We start from the raw sequence: 12,615 nt of genomic DNA on the forward strand, positions 1-12,615 counted from the left end.
CAAATAGCACAGGGCCGCACGAAGCTGTTCCCTCCACTCACACCTCACACCCACCGGGAACTACAATGACAACTTACCTCCTCTTCTGGCTCATTCAAATTCACCCACTGGTTTTTCTTTTCATCCCAAACAATCTGCCAAGATTTTAAAAAGAAAAAAGGTCAGTAGACTGAAGCTAAACATAATTAGAATCTGATTAATGATGACACTTCAAAACTTCAGGAAACACCTACTCAGGTCTGCTCTGAAAGTGACAGAAAAATCATTACAGTTCCTCGGGCGTCCCGTGCCGTATTCGACAGCACTCACCGATTTGTTCTTGTCATCTGGCAAATAAGCTTCTGTCTTTTTCTTCCCAGGTAGCCAACGAGAGAACCAGGATTCACCCTAAATATAAAAACCACAAGAAAACCTGAAAACACTATGTTCCATGAAATCAGCCAAAGGCAAAAAGACAAATTCTACAGGACACACTTCTGTGAGGCCCCAGAGTGGCCAGATCCACAGACACACCAGGAGAATGGAGGTGGGAGGGAACCGGGAGTTGTTGCTCCGTTTCAAGAGGACAGAGTTTCTGTTTGGGAAGGTGAGAATGGGAAAGGGAGAAAGTTCTGGAAATAGAGGGTGGTGATGGTAACACAACAGTGTGGATGTACTCAGTGCCACAGAACTGTGCACTCAGAAAATGGTTAACATGGTGCATTTTGTTATGTGTATTTTACTGTAAATTTAAACAGGTCAGAACAGTAACGTGCCTTCATGAGCTTTTTACGTCTGAACACTGAGAAAGCTTCCGACATCCTGCCCTTTGAGAAGTGGAAGGCAGGCTGTCCAAGCCAGCGTGTGTCAGAGGCAGACACGGCCCCCCTGTGTTTCCCATGCGTGGAGAATTTGGTTATTAGGAAAATGTACTTTATTCTTCACATGATGCACTTCATTTTTGTTTGTTTGTTTGTTTGTTGAGACAGTCTTGCTCTGTTGCCCAGGCTGGAGTGCAATGGCGCGATCTTGGTGCACTGCAACCTCTGCCTCCTGGGTTCAAGCAGTTCTATGCCTCAGTTTCCTGGGTAGCTGGGATTACAGGCGCCCACCACTATGCACAGCTAATTTTTGTATTTTTAGTAGAGATTGGGTTTCACCATCTTGGCCAGGCTGATCTTGAACTCCTGACCTCATGATCCGCTTGCCTCCGCCTCCCAGAGTGCTGGTGTGACAGGCGTGAGCTGCCGTGCCCAGCCTCCCAGAGTGCCGGGGTAAAAGATACCATCACAAGTAAAAAGACAATCTACAGATTGGGAGACGATATCACAATCAATACACCTAAGAGGACTTATATCCACAATACAGAAAGGACTCCTGCGAGTCCGTAAGAGATCACCATTAAAAATGGAGAGTAAAGTCAGGTGCGGTGGCTGCAACTGCAGTCCCAGCTATGAGGCGGGAGGATCACTTGGGCCCAGAAGCTTGAGACCAGCCTGGGCAACATAGTGAGACCCCATCTTTATGGGAAAAAAACAACAACAAACAAAAAAATGGATAGAGACTTGAACAAGCACCGCCCCAAAAGGGCAATGAGATGGTAACAGGGACACGAGAAGGTGCCCAGCATCACACCTCGCTGGGGAGATGCAGAGTATAAGCCACAATGAGATGTCATCAGCCCCAGCACAACGGCTAAGTTAAAGAACTGGCACTGCCCAGTATTGGTGAAGACGAGGGATATCTGGGGCCCTTGTCCTCTGCTGGATGTGTGACAAATGTCCAACCAACCAACCAACCATTTCAGACAACTGCTCAGCAGTGTCTCCTAAAGCTGAACACGCGCTCGTCCTTCGACCTAAACCCTCCGCTCCTCTGCGCGCACCTAAGGAAAACAAGCACATTCACCAAGAGACCGGCAAGGAGGCTCCCGGGGCCAGAATGATCCCAGCCCCACACTGAAAGCAGTCCCAAAGTCCACGACCGGTAGAGTCTGTGAGCCGGCAGCAGGCACACACCACAACGACAAAGGAGCGGCTGCCGTCTGGTCCCTTGCGGGTGGGTCTGACAGGTAATGGCCAGAGGGGACCTCTGGGGGCTGGACTGTGTCCCCATGCTGACCTGGGTGGGCTATGATCCTATTATCCGAAGGCACAAATACATAGACACTCATCATGCCGTGTGCACTGCAGACACTCGGCTGTTTGTATCAGGAGGCTGTTTGCATGTGTGGTGAATTAAGAGGCCGGTGCTCTGGGAAGCGTGCCTCCTGCCCAGACCCTGCTGGCCGCTGGGCGCACTGGGGGCAGCTGTACTACCTTCTTAGGTTCCTTCGTCTCTTTCTTGGCTGCTTGTCCGGCTCTCTTCGTTTCGGGAGCGGATGGGAGAGACACAGGTGGCTGCGTGGGGCCCGAGTCGGCACGATCCCACCCTGGGGGGGCCTCTGAGTCTGGCGCCGTCCTCGAGGGGGCCTGTCACAAGGCAACGCAGAACAGGCTATCCTGGGGCTCCTCACACAGGAACCGAAAGACAGCGGGGACGCGCTTCCCCAGGTGTGTTCCTTAAATATGTCACTGAGAGGCCACATGACTCTGGTGCCCAGAGGGAGTCAGGGAGGGGGCTGGGGAGAGCAGCCCCCTGACTGGGCCTCCCGGAGCCTCTGCCTGGCCTGACTAGAGAAAGCCAGCCGCACTTAATAAGCAGCTCCGTCTGGGAGCACTCAGCACTCGAAATGCAAATGCGGACCCTCGACGGAGATTCCGGGCTGGAAGAAATGGAGCGTGAGCACACACCGAGGGAAGACTGGCCAGAGTGGGGCGATGGGCATTCGCAAAGATACAATGATTTTTAAAAATATTTATTCCTGAGTCAAGTCCCAGTTTTTAATAGCTCAACCCTCACTTTTACTTTTCCAGGGACACAATATTTTAAAGGGTAAAACACCGAATGCAAGTTCAAACTATAGCAATCGCCTACTAATGGGATGCCCGGGAAGGGCTGGATATAAGTAAAGAAGGTTCCAGAATACGGTCTGTATAAAAGCAACCATCTTATACCAAACATGTCTAATCAGATAAATCTCTCTTTCAGGAAAACCAGTGAAAATGTTAGAAATTCTATTGTATTCCAGGATATCTGGTGAGATAAAAAAATTAGAAAAGAAATTCTACTGTAGAAAAAGAGATGGTCCGGCCGGGCCCGGTGACTCACACCTGTAATCCCAACACTTCGGGAGGCGGAGGCGGGTGGATCACGAGGTCAGGAGTTCAAGATCAGCCTGGCCGAGATGGTGAAACCCCATCTCTACTAAAAATACACACACAAAAAAATGAGCTGGGTGTGGTGGTGGGCGCCTGCAATCCCAGCTACTCGGGAGGCTGAGGCAGAGAATTGCTTAAACCTGGGAGGTAGAGGATGCAGTGAGCCAAGATCGCACCACTGCACTCCAGCCCGGGCAACAGAGTGAAACTCCATCTCAAGAAAAAAAAAAAAAAGAAAGAAAAAGAGATGTCCAGGTGCGGTAGCTCATACCTATAATCCCAGCACTTTGGGATGCTGAGGCGGGCAGATCACTTGAAGTCAGGAGTTCGAGACTAGCCTGGCTAACATGGCAAAACCCCGTCTCTACCAAAAAATACAAAAATTTAGCCAGGCATGGTGGCACACGCCTGTAGTCCCAGCTACCTGGGAGGCTGAGGCAGGAGAATCGCTTGAACCTGGGAGGCAGAGGTTGCGGTGGACAAGATGGCGCCACTGCACTTCAGCCTGGGTGACAGAATGAAACTATGTCTTAGGGGGAAAAAAAAAAAAGGTCAGGCTTGATGGCTCACACCCGTAATCCCAGCACTTTGGGAGGCCGAGGTGGGCAGATCACTTGAGCTCAGGAGTTCAAGACCAGCCTGGCCAACATCATGAAACCCCATCTCTACTAAAAGTGCAAAAATTAGCTGGGCGTGGTGGCACATGCCTGTAATCCCAGCTACTTGGGAGGCTGAGGCAGAGAACTGCTTGAACCTGGGAGGTGGAGGTTGCGGTGAGCCGAGATCGCGCCACTGCACTCCAGCCTGGACAACAGAGCGGGATGCCGTCTCAAAAATACAAAAAGAAAAAGAGATGCAGAAATCAGAGAAGGTGCCCATTTTGGAAGAATTAAAAATAATAAGGAGACTTCATGATATCTGGGTATTTCTTCTACTTAAAGTAACTGTTTTTATGCTACTGAATTCTCTTTCCTGTCTTTCCCTACCAGCATTTTCACCAACTCTTCATATTTTAAGGATGAAAGCTATTTAGAAGCACTTCCGCTTTAAGAAACAATTTTAGAAACAATTTCATAGTCCTCACTACCATCCTCCTACTTACAACTCAGCAAGGAGTCTGGGTGCCCACTCGATGAACTTTATGGAAAACAAATAGTTTAAGAAAATGTGACAAAGTACCAGAGTAGCGAATTTTCCACCAAAATTTTCTTCGCTTAGCTCGGAAAGGGAGTTTCCAACAGGCGCCTCCGGCGGCACGATCCCTGTCAACGGGAAAGAGAGCAACTGTGATCTCGGTCACGAGGAGGCAGGACGTGTGTGCGGCACACAGATCAACAGGCACACCGCCTTCCCACCCAGCTACCGCCACACCAGCATGGTTTGCAGAAACCAAGACTGAACATCGTCCCACATGTGTGCACACTCTTTTATTTTTAAAGCTAGGCCTGTGTTTTGCTTTGTCCATATATACACATATAGACATAGGCACAGACCAGGGACAAGATCCACCAAATCAACTTCCAGACAGGAGTTCATGACCTGCCCCTGTCTGTCTCACCAGGCGGTCAGGAGGGGCTGAAGACAGATCCCAGGAGACCCATGGCCACCGTGCCCTGCCCCAGATGGCCATTTAAGCTTCTTATCATAACAAAAAGCCAAGTCACAAAAGAAACTGGCATTAACACTACTATCGTAGTGAGACTCTGAACCCATCCAGTCTGTAACTTCCAGAATGTTTGGTCTACATTAAGACAAGTAACGTAAGTTGTTTCAAGCTCAAATAACTTCAATCTCTTCCACCAATCCCCACAAACACCACCCTCAATGCTGCTTCTGCTCTCAAGACAGCATCTCGGCAGCCCACCTGGGTCTGGGCTCCTGGCTTCCTGGAGCAAGTGTCTCCTTTCCTGCAGAGGCGGCACACCAGGCGGGAGGCCAGGCCCCGGGCACAGCGCTGCAGGATCAGGCCTGGAGGGCTCCGGGAAGCCAAGTGCGGACCCTGGGGTCACACAGCCAGGACCCGGCTCCAGGGGCCCCGGGGGCAGGGGCACTGGGAACATTGGCACCCTGGCAGGACTGGCCAACGGGCCATCAGAGAGCGTCTGCGGAGCTGCATGGGAACAGTGGAGAAGAGGCTGGGGTTACTGAGGGTAGCCTGGGTCACTGGAAGGAGCTGATACTCAACATGTTTATGACAAGTGATTTTGTACAGCTCCATTTCTTTTACAAGGGAGGCCCAACAGAGCAAAGAGCCCTGAAATCACCACCGCACCGAACCATCAGTGGTTTGGAGAAAAGCAGAATATTCACTTCCTTTTCCAGGGGTGGTGGCAGGAGGAACACTGTGTCAGAGCACCACGTGGGCTCCTGGGCATGGCCCAGCCCAAACGCAAGCCCACAGCGACCGTCTGGCACAGAGTTCTGCTAGACTCGAGTCCCCTCCTCCATGGTCAGTGGTCAAACAGGCCACTCATTCATTCATTCATTCTTCCGACTCGACATAAAACCTGGGAGGGCTGCTGCCTGCCAGCACCATGCTGGGCCCTGGATGCTTCAAGAACAAAAGAAATGCTGGGTGCTCACGGGGGTCAGGACAGGTGAACTGAGTAAGAAGAGGAAGCGCTAAGGAGAGCAATCAACCAGGACGTGGTAACGGTGTCTGAGGACGAAGCAGAGTGGATGTCAGGCAGGGAGGGTGGGCAGCGAGGCAGTGGGCCCAAATCAGGAGTGTGGCTGGTCCATAGCATGGGAGTGGCCACAGCACCAGGGCAGCAGGGCTTAGGGCTGACCCCAGAGGGCCTGTGGCCACTGTGAAGACCCTGGCTTGTCCTCAGGTGAGATGGAGACCCCGGAGGGTCTGGGGAAGAAGCAGGAGGTGAGCAGTAAGGAGCCATGCTAATCCAGGCATGCGGCCCTGCGTGCAGGCTGTGCTGGTGAGGTTCACCGACGAAGGAAGCCAAGGAGCATGTGAGAGGAGGGCATCTGGACTTGACTCCCTGCAGCTCTGGGCTGGCCCTTCCTCCGATGGGGCTGACTGGGAGAAGCAGGCTGCAGAGGAGCACAGCCGAGGGTGCTGCCCAGACACGGTGTGGCTGAGGCTCCCGAAGAAGCAGGGAGGCTGAGCAGGCAGCGGGCACTCAGGGCAGTGTCGCCAGCACATGGGTATTTATGGACATGGAAAGCCATGAGCCTCCATCTCAGCAGGGCAGGAAGCATGAAGGGAAGAAGGGAGGAGACCAAGGAGACCCACCACCACCGTGGTGGTGCGAGACGCTGCCTCAAACAGTCTGCATCTGAAAGCAGTTCTCCAGGAGGCAAGGGCGCAGACCACAGCTCAGCCAGCAGGAAGCCGGGGCCTGTCCAAGGGCAGCAGCCGCGCACCTGGGCTCACCTGAGGGCAGCAGCCGCACACTGGGGCTCGAGTGCTCAGGGCTCGGTGCAGGCACGGCCAGCAGCGGGTTGGCGATCCCCAGGGCCGCTGGCTGACTGAGTCCTGCCCCGTCCTGTTCCACCTCGGAGCTTGGCGTGCCGGGACACTGTTGCGGGAAGGCTCCGTCCTGATGCCATACTCCAGCCCCCTCCTGAGGGAGAACAAGGCCTGCCCTGTGGAAGCCACCTGTGGCCGCACGGCAGCGCCGCCCGCCCGCCACCACCATGCTTGCTGTGTCCCTACTTCAGGACAGGAGGCACTCAACGCCCTTTCTGGGGAATTGGGGAATTCTCATAGGCACACATCTGCAGTTATACTGTCTTTAGATACATACTTTCAGTGTGGACATAACAGGGACAGAAGCCACCTTACCAGATGCCTCTGGGCCACCCCAAGCCAAGGCTGTACCTTGATCTGCTGCTCCACCTGCTGCAGGTGAACCAGCCACGTGGGTGCGGCCAAGGACTCCTCTTCCGGCTTCTCTTTCAGCTGGGGATCGAAGAGTCGTAACTGGGAAGCCATCTAGACACGGGCAAAAATCAGAGGCCCCTGTCACCACCAGGTGATGGCAAGTGAGCCGTCTTCAAAATGCCTGGGCAATGCAGCTTCACTGTTCACTGGGGATAAAGTTTAATTAGCTGCATACATGTTTCTAGTATGTGCTTGGGTGACATACACGGGATGCTGGGCGACTGTGGGAAGTTGCTGTAGATGACCTCTTGGCACCAGGTCGGCAGCGCTGGGCACCCCCTGGAACACGCCTGGCCCGAGACTACCACCTGACCATGTGGACCTGACTCAGTAAGAGCTGGACTCCCAGGTAATGTCTGCAAGCCTTCGTCGGGAATGTGGGGGACGCAAAGCAGGGCAGAAGGGGGCAGAACACAAGTTTGGCCATGTGTTCATAACCACTGAGGCGGTGGATGAGCACCTAAGGATTCATCAATGACTCTCTGAACTTTGAAATGGGTCTAAAAATGTCCCTAATACATTTTTTGGGTATCCCATGAGCACGTTCTCACAAATGGAACTACTGACGAGAGGTGAAGATCCTGGGGCAACACGGGCGCCGCCTACACCTACCCCGTGGCACCTCCCATACTCTCTGCCAGTCACCCCGCCTCTGTTTTACAGGGGAAGAAACTGAGGCTTGCAACAGTGCAGCCAGGACTCAAACAAAGGCTGCTGGACTCTGAACACTTAAGCTATCAACCACTAGACTAAATTTCCTCAAAATAAGAACATCCTGACTGGGCACGGTGGCTGACACCTGTAATCCCAGCACTTTGGGAGGCCAAGGCAGATGCATGCATCACTTGAGGTCACGAGTTCGAGACCAGCCTGGCTAACATGGTGAAACCCCATCTCTACTAAAAATACAAAAAATCGGGCCGGGCGCGGTGGCTCAAGCCTGTAATCCCAGCACTTTGGGAGGCCGAGACGGGTGGATCACGAGGTCAGAAGATCGAGACCATCCTGGCGAACACGGTGAAACCCCGTCTCTACTAAAAAATACAAAAAACTAGCCGGGCGAGATGGCGGGCGCCTGTAGTCCCAGTTACTTGGGAGGCTGAGGCAGGAGAATGGCGTGAACCCGGGAGGCGGAGCTTGTAGTGAGCTGAGATCCGGCCACTGCACTCCAGCCCGGGCGACAGAGCGAGACTCCGTCTCAAAAAAAAAAAAAAAAAAAAAAATCGGTCAAGCGTGGTGCCTGTAATCCCAGCTACTTGGGAGGCTGAGGCAGGAGCATCGCTTGAATCTGGGAGGCGGAGGCTGCAGTGAGCCGAGATCGCACCAAACTGCACTCCAGCGTGGGTGACAGAGTGAGACTCTATTTCAATAAAAAAAGAATATCCTGGGCTGGGCGTGGTGGCTCACTCCTGTAATCCCAGTACTTTGGGAGGCCGAGGCGGGTGGATCACGAGGTCAGGAGATCGAGACCATGGTGAAACCCTGTCTCTACTGAAAATACAAAAACTTAGCTGGGCGCGGTTGGGGGCGCCTGTAGTCCCAGCTACTCCGGAGGCTGAGGCAGGAGAATGGCGTAAACCCGGGAGGCAGAGCTTGCAGTGAGCCGAGATCACACCACGGCACTCCAGCCTGGGCGACAGACCCAGACTCCGTCTCAAAAAAACAAAAACAAAAACAGTATCCTACAGACAGTTTCTTCTGATGATGAAACTCGCACCAAGGTTCTGTGCTGGCACATGGTGCCTGAGAGTCCCCAGACTAAGACGCAAAACAAGAAGCCATTCAGAGATCTTCATCTGCCCAAGAGGCAGGTTCTGAGCGCCTACCACAACGCGCATCTGAACCATCGCCACCCCCACGCCCGGGAGCTCTGGCAAGCCCTCCTTCCCTGCAGTCAGCACAGCATCCTGAGGACCGGCGCCGGGGGCAGCACCTGCACAAGCTGGCTGATCAGCACTGGGGAGTACAGGTGCGGCTGCGTCAGGATGCTCTTCGCGATGGCCTCACAGTAGTGGAAGGCTTGCGTGGCCAGCCCCATTTCCGCCAGGCGGCAGGAGTAGATGAACTTAAACACCTGAAACGACAGAAACCTTGCTGCCCCGCGGCTCCCCTGCTTCCGAGCATCGCGGATGGACAAAGCCTCGCGATGCCCCGGGGCTCCCCTGAGTCCGAGCATCACCGAAGGACAAAGCCTTGCACTGCCCCGGGGCTCCCCTGCGTCCGAGCATCACCGACGGACAAAGCCTCGCGCTGCCCCGGGGCTCCCCTGCGTCCGAGTATCGCGGATGGATAAAGCCTCGCGCTGCCCGGGGGCTCCCCTGCGTCCGAGCGTCACCCTGGAAGCTGTGGACTCTTCTGGACGCTTCACTCATCATGTCTCCCACCCACCATGCCCGCCGACCACAGTCCTAGTCCCTGTTCCCTGAAGGATTTCAAGAGCAAAGTAAGTGACTAAGCTGGGAAGAAACCCACTCTGCTTCCCCCCCAACCCCTTTCATGGCGCCACTCGGCTCTCACAGCCACAACACCCCAAGAGCACGGCACTGAGACCACTGCCTTCCCTGCAGCTCCAGCTGCCCACAGGCATTCTCTAGATACTTCTTTTTTTTTTTTTTTGACAGGGTCTCACTTTGTCACCCAGTCTAGAGTGCAGTGGCACAATCCAGCTCACTGCAGCCTCAATCTCCTGGGCTCAAGCGATCCTCCCACCTCAGCCTCTGAGTAGCTGGAAACACAGGCGCATGCTGCCATGCCTGGCTAATTTTTATATATATATTTTTTTGGTAGAGACAGGGTGTCATTACGTTGCCAGGCTGGTCTCTAATTCCTGAGCTCAGGTAATCCACCCACCTTGGCCTCCCAAAGTACTGGGATTACAGGCATGAGCCACCATGCCCAGCCTCTCTCTATGTATATTTTATACACACCACCCCCATACTGCATCAGAGAATACCTCCCTCAAATATTAAAAACAGCTCATACGGCCGGGCGCGGCGGCTCACACCTGTAATCCCAGCACTTTGGGAGGCCGAGGCAGGCAGATCATGAGGTCAGGAGATCGAGACCATCCTGGCCAACACGGTGAAACCCCATCTCTGCTAAAAATACAAAAAACTGGGGGCCGGGTGTGGTGGCTCACGCCTGTAATCCCAGCACTTTGGGAGGCCGAGATGGGCGGATCACGAGGTCAGGAGATCGAGACCATCCTGGCTAACACGGTGAAACCCTGTCTCTACTAAAAATACAAAAATTAGCCAGGCGCGGTGGTGGGCACCTGTAGTCCCAGCTACATGGGAGGCTGAGGCAGGAGAATGGTGTGAACCTGGGAGGCGGAGCTTGCAGTAAGTGGAGACTGCGCCACTGCACTCCAGCCTGGGCAACAGAGCGAGACTCTGTCTCAAAAAGAAAAAAAAAACAACAAAAAAAACCCAAAAAATTAGCACAGCATGGTGGTGCTGCCTGTAGTCCCTGCTACTCTGGAGGCCAAGGGGAATGGCTGAAGCCTGGGAGTGATCAAAGCAGAGTGCACTCCAGCCTGGGCAACGAGTGAGACCCTGTCTCCTTAAAAAAAAAAAAAAAAAGCTCATGAAAATAATTGAAATCAAATGCAAACGGAAAGCCTCAATTCAATGTGATCTAGTTTTTTAGCATTTTAGATCAAATGTCTTCTCAAGATCCTCCCTGAAAAAACTCACATCATTTTTTTCCATAAGAATTCAAAAACTCTAAGTAGCCAAAAGCTTGTTAGCACTGAGCGCCTGCCCACCCATGACAGCTGCAGGCTGGCAGCACCTGCTTACCTGGAAACTAGGCAGGGGGCAGGTCTGGGCACCCAGGGACTGGGCGTACTCATAGGCTTCCGTCCTCTGGATTGCTTCATTGGTTGCAAACTTTAAGAATGGCAAACTGTAGAGGAAGCGAATTATTTTTATTTAAAAAACATGGCCAATTATTAGCAGAGTCAACCTCAGAGCAGGTCATCCAGAAGTGTGTCCCACCATGTGACAAATCAAGACATGATTCTGGCCATTTCTGAATTAACTAAAGGAGAAGGATTTCGTCTTACTTTTAAAGGAAAACTTACAGGACTACACTGACTTGCTTCTTTACCTGTGATTTGATCCAATTAAGACAAGCTTTGTAGTTTTCTTCGTATAAACACCAAATCCAACCTGGGCCATAAGGTAGCAAAAGTGGGCCGCGTCTAAGAGGCCCTTCGAAGCTGGAGAGACACGAGAACCAGGCGGAGTCTCAGTGACTGGGGATGCCCGCGGAAGTCAAGCATGTGCACAGAAGGCACTAGAGACGCGAGCTGGACCAAGAAGGCCGGGTTCTTGTGATTTCTGCCAATGCCACAGACAACCGGGCCTTCGTTGCTCCATCCATGACGCCCGATGCCCATCTCCACCCCTGACCTACCCAGAGTGTCGCCCATGGTAGCCATCGTCCTGGACTCGACATCCATATTGTTGTTCAAGTTGGACAAGACCATGGCAAGGTGCGGCCTCCAGTCTCCCCATTTCTCGTCTCCACAGCACTAACATGAGGAAAAACAAAACGAAGCCTCATCCCTGGAAGCCAGCACCGTTTCAATTCCACGCAGCTGGGCTCACCAGCACAAGGAGGCACCTCATGGCCTGTGACAGCGTCACCCATGAGCAAACTCCACACAGGCAGTGAAGCCTGTGCGAGCCACCAGGCAGTGCCACTCACCGTGGACGCGGCGGGCATCCGCCCGGACATGAGCTGGTAGACTGTCTGCAGAGGGTCGTTGATTGGGAGGCTGTTGGCAAACCTGGGCAGACATAAACACAGAAAGACCCCACACTGGCTCAGCTAAAAGAAAAAATCCGGCCGGGCGCGGTGGCTCACGCCTGTAATCCCAGCACTTTGGGAGGCCGAAGCGGGCGGATCACCTGAGGTCAGAAGTTAGAGACTAACATGGAGAAACCCGTCTCTACTAAAAATACAAAAATCAGCTGGGTGTGGTGGCGCACACCTGTATTCCCAGCCACTCAGGAGGCTGAGGCAGGAGAATCGCTTGAACCCAGGAGGCAGAGGTTGCAGTGAGCTGGGATCGTGCCACTGCACTCTAGCCTGGGTGACAGAGCAAGACTCCATCTCAAAAAAATAAATAAATAAAATAGTAATAAAATAAATTAAAAAAAAAAAACCAGACCTCAGCCCTCTGATGTAATGATTAGACTTATATTTCACTTAGGCAAAGTACACATATCTCAGTATTTTATTTTTCTTTCCCTATCTCAATATTAAAAAAAAAAAAAGCTGTAAAAGATAAGTCCAGGTGTGGTGGCTCACGCCTGTAATCCCAGCACTTTCAGAAGGTCAAGGTGGGCAGATCCCTTGAGGCCAGGAGTTTGAGACCAGCCTGGCCTGGCCAACATGGCAAAACCCCATCTCTACTAAAAATACAAAAAATTAGCTGGGTGTGGTGGTGGATACCTGTGGTCCCAA

General features: G+C 52.8%; 1 protein-coding gene across 10 annotated transcripts in view; it reads right to left on the reverse strand.

Annotated features, from left to right (window-relative positions):
* Positions 1–12,615, reverse strand: part of SEC16A (SEC16 homolog A, endoplasmic reticulum export factor) — a 46,455-nt gene that overhangs the window by 8,470 nt on the left and 25,370 nt on the right. For all 10 annotated transcript variants that reach the window (XM_009187839.4, XM_009187834.4, XM_009187833.4 and 7 more), the window contains 12 exons: positions 11,854–11,935; positions 11,560–11,677; positions 11,251–11,362; positions 10,941–11,046; positions 9,074–9,214; positions 7,078–7,191; positions 6,631–6,820; positions 5,104–5,349; positions 4,419–4,501; positions 2,298–2,450; positions 310–387; positions 78–134 (listed from right to left, as the gene is read on the reverse strand). In XM_009187839.4, coding sequence (XP_009186103.2) covers positions 78–134; positions 310–387; positions 2,298–2,450; positions 4,419–4,501; positions 5,104–5,349; positions 6,631–6,820; positions 7,078–7,191; positions 9,074–9,214; positions 10,941–11,046; positions 11,251–11,362; positions 11,560–11,677; positions 11,854–11,935 — 1,480 coding nt within the window. The remainder of the gene's footprint in view (positions 1–77; positions 135–309; positions 388–2,297; positions 2,451–4,418; positions 4,502–5,103; positions 5,350–6,630; positions 6,821–7,077; positions 7,192–9,073; positions 9,215–10,940; positions 11,047–11,250; positions 11,363–11,559; positions 11,678–11,853; positions 11,936–12,615) is intronic.

The sequence above is a fragment of the Papio anubis genome, chromosome 13 (genome assembly GCF_008728515.1).
Source record: "Papio anubis isolate 15944 chromosome 13, Panubis1.0, whole genome shotgun sequence".
In the NCBI taxonomy this organism is placed as follows: Eukaryota; Metazoa; Chordata; class Mammalia; order Primates; family Cercopithecidae; genus Papio; species Papio anubis.